Source organism: Charadrius vociferus, unplaced genomic scaffold (genome assembly GCF_000708025.1).
Source record: "Charadrius vociferus isolate BGI_N301 unplaced genomic scaffold, ASM70802v2 scaffold374, whole genome shotgun sequence".
In the NCBI taxonomy this organism is placed as follows: Eukaryota; Metazoa; Chordata; class Aves; order Charadriiformes; family Charadriidae; genus Charadrius; species Charadrius vociferus.
This window is the reverse complement of record NW_009648044.1, coordinates 97,643-109,891: the sequence shown is the minus strand read 5'-3', so window position 1 is coordinate 109,891 and position 12,249 is coordinate 97,643. Positions and strand designations below refer to the sequence as shown.

Below are 12,249 nucleotides of genomic sequence, written 5' to 3'. Positions count from 1 at the left end.
GGGCGGCGGCCCCCTGCCCCAGGCCGTGGCCAGCCCCCTTCCCACCCCCCAGGTGAAGCTGCTGCAGGGCCTGGGGCTGCAGTCCACCCTCATCACCGACGGCAGCAGCCCCCTCAACCTCTTCACCACCGCCCGGGGGCTGCTGGGGCTGGCCGCGCCCCCAGAAAGCTCCGCCCCCCAGGGCTCCGCCCTCTGAGGCCCGAGGCGTCCGGGCTGCCCCCCTTCCCCAGGACCGCGACGCCCAGAGCCGCCGGAACAGCCCAATAAAGGCAGCAGTTGGCAGTGCTGGTGTCCATGTGATGGTGTGATGTCATAGTGACACAGGGCCTGGGGCAGCGATGTCAGAGGTGGCAGCGCTTGGGATTGTGGCTGCATAAGTTGGAACTCCTCAGTGCTCACGTCGGGGGTGCTGGGGGCTGTGATGTCAGCCATGAGGGCAGCGGGGGCAGTACCTTCATAGTCCTGGGCACGTCGGGAACTGTGAGGTCATCAGCATTTAGGTATCGGGACAAGCGCTGTCACAGCAATGCCAGTGGCTGCAGTGCTGTAGCCCAGAGGATCGGGGGACTGTGAGGTCAGAGCTATGTCGGTACGGGGGGGAGAGGCTGTGATTTCACAGCAGCACAGCGACTCCCGTGTCATGGAATCAGGTAGAAGTGACCTTATAATACCTGACTGTGCGCTTGCCTCTGGCCTGTCTGGTACTGGGCTGGGGGCTGCCGGGGGGCATCAGGCATCTGACCCCTCTTACATGTGGTTTCCCTGGCTCTGGTCTCCTCAGTCACTGCCCCACAGACCCCCCACGAACCGCGGGCTGGCTCCGGGTGCTGTGATCTCTAGGAAGGGGTTCAATAAGCAGGCAGGACAGACTGCAGTGGTCATGCCTAGGGCATGGTGTGACCAGCCAGCAAGTGTGATGGAGCCTTTTTATCCATTTTCCCCTACTTATTCTTCTCCAAGTCCTCTGAATCCTTCCATTTGGTTCCTCCCAAAAACATCCTGCATGATGCCAAGACATTCATCCCCAGCACCCCTTGAGGTGTCCCGTGGGTGCACTGGCACTTACTCATCATGACTGGTTTCATACCTGGACCGCGGGGCTGAGGCTTTGCCCAGGACAGGCCTGGCAGGAGCCCGGTTGGGCTGCACCTTCCTCTGTAATTTGGGTTCCTGCCTGCTGCTGTGTCCTCACCTCTGCTCTCTTCTGGGCTTGTGAAGAGGGGTGGGCCAGTGAGTCCTGTGGCAGGACATAGAATCATAGAATCATAGAATGGTCTAGGTTGGAAAGGACCTTGAAGATCATCAAGTTCCAACCCCCCTGCCATGCAGAAGCTGCTGCAGGGTAGTTTTTTGGGGAAGGAGGAAGGTCCTCCGCCTTCCGTGCTCTGTTGCGGGTATGCGGACAAGCTTTTATCGCACAAGCTGATGTCCCCCCCGTAATTTCCAGGTATAACTTCCAGCCTCTCTTCTCACACAGCCCTTCCCAGCCATCCCTTCCACCCTGGGGGACGTGCTTCTGCAGCAGGAGGCTTGGTGCTGCTGCCAGCTGCCTCCTAAGGGGCTTGTAGGTCCCCAGTGCACCACCAGCACAAATTTTACATTAAATGTGACTAGCAAACAGGCCGCTGCTCCCAGACTCAGTGAATTGTCGCATGTGTCAACAAGGCACATTTACGCAGTACGACCTGTCCCCATAGAATCATAGGATGGTTTGGGTTGGAAGGGACCTTTAAAGGTCTTTTAGTCCAACCCCCCTGCCATGAGCAGGGACATTTTCAACTAGACCAGCTCACTCAGAGCCCCGTCCAACCCGGCCTGGAAAGTTTCCAGGGATGGGGCAGCCACAGCTTCTCTGGGCAATCTGGGCCAGGGGCTCACCACCCTCAGTGTAAAATATTTCTTCCTTACATCTAGTTTGAATCTCCCCTCTTTTAGTTTAAAACCATCAACCCTTGTCCTACTGCAACTACTAAAAAGCCTGTCCTCATCTTTCTTATAAGCCTCCTTTATGTATTGAAATGCCACAATAAGGTCTCCCCAGAGCCTTATCTTCTCCAGGCTGAACCCCCCCAACTCTCCCAGCCTGTCCTCCCAGCAGAGGGGCTCCAGCCCTCCCAGCATCTCCGGGGCCTCCTCTGGCCCTGCTCCGCCAGGTCCACGTCTCTCCTGTGCTGAGGCCCCCGAGCTGGAGGCAGCACTGCAGGGGGGTCTCCCCAGAGCAGAGCAGAGCGCAGCAGAGGGGCACAATCCCCTCCCTCATGCTGCTGGCCACGCTGCTGGGGATGCAGCCTGGGATGTTGTTGGCCTTCTGGGCTGCCAGCGCACGTTGCCGGCTCATGGCCAGCTTTTCATCTGCCAGTATCTCCAAGACCTTCTCTGCAGGGCTGTTCTCAATCAGGTCATCCCTCAGCCTGTATGGATACAAGGGATTGCCCCAACATGGGTGCAGGACCCTGCACTTGGCCTTGTTGAACCTCATGAGGTTCACACAGACTCACTTCTCCAGCCTGTCCAAGTCCCTCTGAATGGCATCCCGTCCCTCTAGCAAATCACCTGCACCATTCAGTGGGGTGTCATCCACCACAAGAAGACTTCTGGCATTCTGCAGGCAGCCAACACTGATCTGCAAGAGATACAGGTGGGCATGGATGCATCCTGCACGTGGGTCCCAGGGTTCTCCACAGCACCTAGGTTTAAGCTGGATTGGTGGTCAGTCTTCTAAGTGCCCATTATGGCAATATCTAACTACTGGGACCTGGTGGAGACTAAATATAGATGCAATAAATAACTATTCAAATAGGCAAAGAATAAGGAGACCACAAAGTGCACAGTTTGAGGCAGAGCTCTGAACAGACATTGTGAGTCCTTCAAGAGGTGTCTTGTGTCAGGAATCTCAGAATCCCAGAATCACAGAATTTTCAGAGTTGGAAGAGACCTCTAGAGATCATCTAGTCCCCTGCTAAAGCAGGACTGCCCAGAGCACATTACTCAGGACTGCATCCAGGCGGGTTTTGAAAATCTCCAGAGAAGGGGACTCCACAACCTCCCTGGGCAGCCTGTGCCAGTGCTCTGGCACCCGAACTGTAAAGCTTTTCTGTGTATTGGAACGGAACTTCCTGTGTTCCAACTTGTGCCCATATGGCACAATATGGCAGCCTGGGAGAGGCAAGGCTGCCACAGCTTCATGGCCTCAAAGTCCAAGCAGAAGTGAGGCTTGGACATGTATAGGGTTTACCTGACAAGGTCTGGATGGGGGGGGGCTGCAGGGATTTCCCCTGCAAGAAGAGACTGGGGCTGCCCCCATGTCAGACAGAGCCAGTTCCAGCCGGGACCAAAACAGACCCACCACCAGGCACAGAGTCAGGAGGCGGCCCAGGAGTCCTGACTGTTCCATTGCCCCTGAACCACATGGGACCACCTTTCCAGGCTCTTGCTGCAGCCACCAGCCCTGCCCAGCCATCTCCCAACAGCTCCCAGGGCTTCGCTCAGGGCTAATGATCTCTATGCCAACACGCGTGAAACAGCTCCTGAAGGCCTTACCCTCAGGGGCAAAAGCCTGAGCCTGACCAGCCTGTGTATACTGTGCCTGCAGCAGTCAGCACACAAGATGTCCCTCCCGGCTCCTTGCTCAACGTCAGCACCTGCAGCGCCAGGACAAAGAGGCTCTTCTGGCTCTGATGAAAGATCTCCTTGTCACCATCCTCCTGGGCAGCCCTGGGATGTGACACCTGGGTCACACTGCACCACTAACCCTCCCAGGTGCTGCTGGGTGAGACCCCATGGCACAGTTTAGGGACAGCTCCTGCCCCAACCCCACAACCACAGGATGGGACAAGCCATAGGATGGTGCCCATCAGCCCTGCTCATGCACTGCTGCCCTGGGACTCGCAGGTCACCCCAGCCCCCAGGGAACCTGCCCCTGCAATGGGCAATGGGAACCTTCCCATTGAAGACGCTCCCATTGAGAGCAAGAACGCTCTCCTGGAAGCACAAAAACAGTTTGTCACCTTTAAAGGTAAAGGAAGCAGGTAGAGCAAGAAACCTCCTTGGCTTAACTATGAGTCTGCTCAAAACCAAAAGAGAAGTATACCAGAGACGGAAAAGTGGACAAATACCCGTTGAGAACTACAAGGGACTTGTCAGGGTGTGCAGAGATCGTAGAATCATAGAATGATTTGGGTTAGAAGGGACCTTGAAGATCATCTACGTTCCAAGCCTGCTGTCATAGGCAGGGACACCTCCCACTAGACCTGGTTGTGCCAAGCCCTGTCCAACCTGGCCTTGAACACCTCCGGGGATGGAGCTTCCACAAGTTCTCTGGCCAACCTGGGCCAGTGCCTCACCACCCTCAAAGTGAAAAATTTCTTCCTAATATCTAATCAAAATCTCCCATCTTCCAGTTTGAAGCCATTCCCACTCATCCTCTCACTACATGCCCTAGTAAATAGTCCTTCCTCAGCTCTCCTGTAGGCCCCCTTTAGGGACTGGAAGGCGTCAATAAGATCTCCCCAGAGCCTTCTCTTCTCCAGGCTGAATAGCCCCAACTCTCTCAGCCTTTCCTCATAGGAGAGGTGCTCCAGCCCTCTGATCATCTTTGGGGCCTCCTCTGGGCCCGCTCCAACAGGTCCATGTCTTTCTTATGTTGAGGGCTCCAAAGCTGGATGCAGTACTCCAGGTGGGGTCTCAGGAGAGTGGAGTAGAGGGGCAAAATCACCTCCCTTGACCTGCTGGCCACAATTCTGATGCAGCCCAGGATGCAGTTGGCCTTCTGGGCTGTGATCACACATTGCCAGCCCATGTTGAGCTTCTCATCAATCAGCACACCCAGGTCCTTCTCCTCAGGGCTGCCCTCCATCTATTCTCCGCCCAGCCTAGATTTGTGCTTGGGATTGCCCCAACCCAGATGTAGGACCTTGCACTTGGTCTTGTTGAACTTCATGAGTTTGGCTTGGGTCCCCCTCTCCAGCCTGTCCAGGTCCCTCGGGGTGACATCCCCCGCTCCAGTGAGTATACCTTGCCACATCAGGAAACTTGCTGAGGGCGCACTCTCGGTGCGGTTAGAAAAGCAAAAGCTCAACTTGAATTGGAACTGGCCAGAGATGTCAGAAACTACAAGAAAGTGTTTTTCAGGTACATAGACAACAGGCTGAACCATAAGGAAAATATTAGTCTGCTGTTAAACAGGAGAGGTCACCAACAACGCTGAAAAGGCAGAGGTTCTCAGCACTTTCTTCACCTCTGTCTTTACCAGCACCGTTGGGCCCCAGGCCTTGGGAACAACAATTCAGGTTGATGCAAACACAGACCCTTCAGTGCAGGAAGAGTTGATGTGTATTACAGGAGTTTGTCTCCTACAAATCGATGGGGCCTGACATCCACCCAGGGATGTTAAGAGAGCTGGCTGAGGTCGTTGCAAGGCCGCTCTCCATAATCTTTGAGAAGTGGTGGAGATCAGGGGATGTCCCAGAAGACTGGAAGAAGGCTAACGTCACCCCTATGTACAAGAAGAGCTTAAAGTAGGATGTAGGAAATTAAAGGCGTATCAGTCTTACTTCAGTCCCTGGGAAAATTATGGAATGAATCCTCCTGGTGTCTATCACAAGTCAAATGCACATGATTGGGAAAAGCCAGCACGGATTCACCAAGGGAAAATCATGCTCGACAAACCTGATCACCTTCTACAACAAAGTAACCTGCTTGGTTGATGTGGGGCGAGCAGTGGACATTGCCTACCTGGATTTCTCCAAGGCTTTTGATATGGTTCCCCACAGCCTCCTCCTAGAGAAACTGATGTGTTCCAGTCTAGACACTTGGTCTGTGCTGGGGTGGGGGCGGGGGAAACTTGCTGACAGGCCACACCCAGAGGTGGTGCACAATCACTTCTTTTCAAGCTGGCAACCTATGACAAGTCGGGTCCCTCAGGGATCAATATTGGCCCCAACACTGTTTAGTATCTTCATAAATGATCTGGATGATGGGATCAAGTGTACCCTGATGAAGTTTGCTGATGATACCAAACTAAGTAAGGAAGTAGACACTTTGGAAGGCAGACCCACCCTGCAGGAAGACCTGGACAGGCTGGAAGAGTGGGCTAACAAGAACCTGATGAAGTTCAACAAGGACAAGTGTAAGGTCTTGCACCTGGGAAAACATAATCCAGGAGCACAGCACAGGCTGGGATCTACCCTGCTGGGGAGCAGCTCTGTTGAAAGGGACCTGGGTGTTCCTGGTGGACAGCAAACTCATATTGAGAGAACAGTGTGCTGCTGCAGCAAAGAAAGCCAACAGGATGCTGGGTCGCATCAACCGGGGCATCCCCAGCAGAGATAAAGACACCATTATCCCACTCTACCAGGTGCCTGTGAGGCCACACCTGGAATACATTGTTCAGTTTTGGTGCCCAGTATACAAAAAAGCTGTGGCCAGGCTGGAGAGGGTCCAGTGAAGGGTCACCAAGGTGATTAAAGGACTGGGAAGCCTGCTGTATGAGGAAAGGCTGAGAGAACTGCGTTACTACAGCTTTGAGAAAAGAAGGCTTTAGGGGAGACCTTATCATCGTGTTCCAGTATTTAAAGTGAGGCTACAAAGAAGATGGAGACTCCCTTTTTACAAGGAGTCACATCAAAAAGATGAGGGGTAGCAGGTACAAATTACTTCTGGGGAGATTCCAATTCGACACAAGAGAAAAATTTTTCAATGCGAGAACAACTGGCCATTGGAATAATCTCCCCAGGGAAGCGGTGGATTCCCCAGCATTGGACACTTTTAAGATTCAGCTGGACAGGGTGCTGGGTCATCTTGTCTAGACTGTACTTTTGCCAAGAAAGGTTGGACCAGATGGTTCTTGAGGTCCCTTCCAACCTGGGATTTTATGACTCTGTGATAATTCTATGATTCTATGAAGACGTGGGTTAAGTGGGACCCTTCCCATTAAAGACATGAAACAGCAGAGTGAGAGACAAACTGATGTCAAAGTAACTGAAGGCACATGTGGAGAGGTGAAACCACCAGCAAGAAGTAATTAATACCATTCATCCTGGATGAACAGTCATAAGCAAAGTCCCACAATGCTTGGTGCTGGCACATGCCCTCAAGTCCTCCTTCACAAAGCTCTGCTGTTCCTCTGAGTGTTAGGTGGTGGTAAGTGTGCAAATGGGTTCAAAGAAGGTAAACCAAACTGGCATCCAACAGGTTCACCAGCTCCTCAGCACCATGACACAGACCCACTTTCAGGCCACAAGTCCCAAAACCTCCAGCTGCTGGAGACAGGGAGAGGCCAGCAGAGGGAAGAACAATCCTTCTGTGCTTTCCTTCAAGTATGTCAGATCAGGTACACTAACTTTATTTTGAAGATAGTTTTTCAGTTTGTGACACGCAGAAAAAAAATGCCATGATCAAGCACTGGTCTTCCAAATGTGATGTTCTGGCTGCACCGTCTTCAATGGAAGAGTGACCCAAGGATGTGACATGCAATACAGCGAGTATGAACAAGCACACAGATGCAGGCACACAAACACACACACATACACGTACACACTAATATAATCAAAGGAGACGGACGATGTGATTTTGTTTCACTGTTTCACAGCCCGAGAAGCCTGCGCTGTGGGGTTCAGTGCCACTCTGCTCTCCACGTCCTGGAGCAGACACAAAGAAAACGGGATCACAAAGCTATAGGAAATGAGAAACTTCATGCTACTTAAATTTTGCAACAAATTAATTCAATTCAGTAGCAAGTGGAGAGCCAATTTGTAGTCTTACCAGGAATAAGTGGGGTTTTTTAAATCAATCTTTAAATAATTTAATTGGTTTAGAGAATTACCATTAAATACCTTTAAGATCATGAAAGACTGAACTGAAAAAGTTTAGTCAGACTGTGAAAACTTTGAATCCCATGACTTCTGCACTGCCAGAGCAGCAGATACACCCAGCGTGACACATGGCATCATTGCCCTGTAACACAACTCGGTTCTTTAGACGTGCAGCCAAATGTCCACCCAGCGAGCTACTGTGGAAGTGTTCATCTAAAGACTCCACGTTCTGCACTTCAAGTTGCCAACACAAAATGCGTTAAAACTTACATCAAAAAACTTGAGTATTACATCACGATCCGTGCTATACAGTGCATCACAGGCATAAAAAGAGACCCTGTTGCACATAAATATGACTTGGGCTCTTTAGTCACTGCAGAAACCAAAATGTCCACAAAACTAATACAATATTAGACAAGTTGAAAAAAAAATCTGAATTCTAGCTGTATTAATAATTTCTGAATACAAAATAAGCAACAGGAGACTGTAATGCCAAAGCATCTACTCAGCATTTTCCCTTATGGCTGCATCTTTGATGGGCAGGCATCCTCTGTAGTACGTGTGCTTTGATTGTATTTCAGTATCACACTGTATCATGTTAAAAAATAAGATACGCTTAGTAAAATAATGTTACAGATGTTAAGTAGGACTATTTACTACAAGAACTGTCAATTTTACCTGAATAAGAGGGGTAGGGTTTCTGCAAGCAGATCCACGGGGGGGCAAGGGGCATTTTCCTATGCACAGGGTCTTCAGGCCTTGGGCAGAACTGGTGGAATTCCATGTGCAGCATTAGCATGGATTGCACTAGAATGCTTGTACCCAAAATCTGGTTCGGGGAGGTGGGGAGGGCAGATCAGCTTTTGAGAACAGACACGTTAAACTGTAGCTCATTTAACTGGGGGCGGGGGAGGGAGGGGAAGTCCTTTCTTCATTCAGAAAGCAATACATAAAAACATACCTCAGAAAACTTTATTTTTCATATGAGAAGTAGAGACACCCAAGCAATAAACCTTAATATCACTCTGTAAAAACTCTCTGAAGTAGCACAAGTACAAACTTAAATAAGGTTAATGCAAACATTGTGCTGCAAAACAAACCAGTTTATTGACCCCAGCAGGAAACTCAGGTACTATAATCTAAAAGGTTTAGGAAAAGAAAATAAGTTTTTTTTTAAAGAAGAGTGAAGAACACCTCCATTCTTCTGAGGAGCTGAAGGAAAAAAGAAGTCAGCTAAGATGTAGAGATGCTGCTGCCCCCATCTCAGTAGAAGCTTTTGAAGCCTGACCCCAGCGGAGAGGGCAGGAGGATGAAAGAGAGGGAAAAAAGACCCAACACTGCTCTTTAAACCATTAGTAGAGCATTTACACGAGGTTTGTCCCACATTCCTTCTTCATCTGATATGACATTCAGAGACTATTTTAGCAAGAACTTCACACACTGTCTAACCCTCCTTCCTCCTGAATTTAGGTACCAAAAGATCCCAACACAAACCATAGTGATTGTTAATATCGAGACACTCTGAAATATATGTCTATTGTGTTTACGCAGCAAGGTTTTGGTAGCAGGCATGGCTTCTGTGAGAGACACCAGAAGTTTCTGGGGGTTAGACTAGACAGTCTACAGAGGTCCCTTCCAACCCTGACCATTCTGTGATTCTGTGAGTCTCCCGTGTCCTACAGAGCCAGTTCCAGCCAGCTCCAAGATGGACCTGCTGCTGGCCAAGGCTGAGCCAATCAGCAAGGTGGTGGTACCTCCCTGATAATGTATTTAAGAAGGGGTAAAAACTGCCGCTCAGGAGCTGGGGGGGAGGAGTGAGAATACGTCAGAGAAACAACTAAGGAGACACCAAGGTCAGTGAAGGAGGGGGAGGAAGTGTTCCACGTCCCGCAGCAGAGATTCCCCTGCAGCCTGTGGTGAAGACGGTGGTGAGGCAGGCTGTCCCCTTGCTGCCCATGTAGGTTAACGGTGGAGCAGATATCCACCTGCAGCCCATATAGGACCCCATACCAGAGCAGGTCGAGCCACTCGAAGGTGGCTGTGACCCTGTGGAGAGCCCACACTGGAGCAGGTTTGCTGACAGCACTTGTGACACCATGGGGGACACACGCTGGAGCACTGTGTTCCTGAAGGACTGAACCCTGTGGAAGGGACCCACACCGAGGCAGTTCATGAAGACCTGCAGCCCGTGGGAAGGGCTCACATCAGAGGAGGTCATGGAGGACTGTCTCCCGCGGGAGTGACCCCACGCTGCAGCAGGGGAGGAGTGTGAGGAGTCCTCCTCCTGAGGAGGAAGGAGCAGCAGAGACAATGTGTCATGATCTGACCACAACCCCCCTTCCCTGTCCCCCTGTGCTGCTGGCAGGGAGGAGGTAGAGAAATGGGGAGTGAAGTTGAGCCTGGGAAGAAGGGAGGGGTGGAGGGAAGGTGGTGTAAGATTTGTTCTTATCTACCCCACTGCTACAGTTAGTTGGCAATAAAGTAAATGAATTCCTCCCTGCCCCCCTCCCCCCAGCCATCAAGTCTGTTTGACCCATGATGGTAATCGTAAGTGATCTGCCTGTCCTGTTAATGGAGTGACAGAGCAGCTTGGAGGGCAGCAGGCAGCCAGCAAAGGTCAGCCCACCACGATGGGCTTCTACACGTTTTAGAGCACACTGCATCACTGCTTCATATATTAGAGTCATGGAATGGTTTGGGTTGGAAGGGACCTTAAAGATCATCTAGTTCCAACTCCCTGCCACGGGAAGGAACACCTCCCACTAGACCTGGTTGCTCAAAGCCCTGACCAACCTGGCCTTGAGCACCTCCAGTGTATATTAACACCACTAAAACTCTTTCAATTAAAAAAAAAAAACCAAAACATTTCAACTAGATCTTCTGTCTCTTGGATGTAACAGCCCTGCATTAGAAGCCACTCCAAGCTGAAGCCAGCCTTTATCTGGACACAGCATTTTGTGGACAGTCGTTGTTTGAGAGCTCCTCGGCTTCACGACATACATCCCACAGGGACTGCAGCCGGCTGCAGCTCCCCAGCAGACACCTCAGCAGCACTGCTCCCAGCCTGTGGGTTCTGAAGAGGCCACACTTGGCTCAGCCAGGCTCAGCTTCAATGATCCAAGCATCAGGAACTTCAGCGTCACTGCAGAGAGAAGGATGGAGGGCAGCAGCGCTGATCCCCTGCCACTGTCCTGAATGTCAAGTCCTACATCAACATTTCCATCTGCAGTCAGAATCCTGAAGCTGGTGGTGGACCTCTGCTTCTAAAACAGGAATCCAAATGTATTGCAAGAAAAGCAGAAACAAAAGTGTCCTGGTTTGAGCAACACAGGACTAATTTCTCTTCTAATGTTTGGGAAAACTGCACTTTTAGAAGACCCTAGTGTCTGAATTTGTGAAAGTATTTACTTTATAGGCAGCTATGGTGTGTGAGTTTCAAGGTCTCAGTGTTTTTGAGATCACCAGGTGCCCAGATGAGGAGGACGGAGACCCGGGTTCTTGACCCAAGCTGGCCAACAGGATTATTTCTTACCATGAACAGCACATTCAATACAAAGTAGAAAGTTTGCTGAGGAGTTCTCTCTCTCCTGTGATGGCTGTCATCCTGAGAACTCCTTGCCCCGGTGCCGGCGCCTTCCTCCTGAAGCCAGTGTCCCACATTTGCTGTCACTGCTGGGAGTGCACAGCTTCTACAGATAGAATGGGCTGAGTCTAATCCTTGTGTATTTTATATTGGTATTGGGATCAATACTGGTTCTTTAGTATTATTAATGTTAATTATTTAGTCTGATTCTATTAAATCTGTTTATATTTCAACCCCCGGGTTTTCTTGTTTTTCCCCGATTACCCTTCCCAGGTTGGGAGGGGCCATAGGGTGACAGAATAATTGTTGAAACAACAATAAATTGTTGTGGGTTCCTCAAACCATAAGAAAAAGAAACATTCCTTCCGCCTCCTCCTTCCTTTCTTATGGTCCCAAATCCCAAGTGTGACTTTGCACTTATATTGGGTCAGCCTGGTTGGCAAAGAAGCATCTCTGGAATAAAGTGTGATATACTCATGTTGTGTATTTGTTAATCAAACCGGTAAGTTAGCTCTGTATAATATGCAGATTGTGATATACTCATGTTGTGTATTTGCTAATCAAACTGATACGTTAGCTTTGTATAATATGTAGATTTTTGGAAACTGGTTTCCTTGTAACTGATATCAGGCTAAGCAAACAAGATGTGCGAGACTTGACTGCCTTATCAGTGAACACCTTAACAAGTATGTGTGATATGTAAGGAGTATGCATGCCCTAAAGGGAAAATGTCCCGACCTACAGCGAGGAGGAAGAATACTGCCTTCATCCACTATCACCAGATAGCAAGGAAAAGGCCCCCCCTATCAACAAGAAAGATAAACCAGAGAAGAAATCAGAGAAAGCCACGTCAAT

The 12,249-nt window shown here is 50.2% G+C and overlaps 1 protein-coding gene across 1 annotated transcript in view; it reads left to right on the top strand.

The window, feature by feature from the left end:
• Positions 1–196, top strand: part of MVP (major vault protein) — a 12,160-nt gene extending 11,964 nt beyond the window's left edge. Inside the window, exon 14 of the mRNA XM_009883701.1 lies at positions 53–196. Coding sequence (XP_009882003.1) covers positions 53–196 — 144 coding nt within the window. The remainder of the gene's footprint in view (positions 1–52) is intronic.
• Positions 197–12,249: the final 12,053 nt, after the last annotated feature.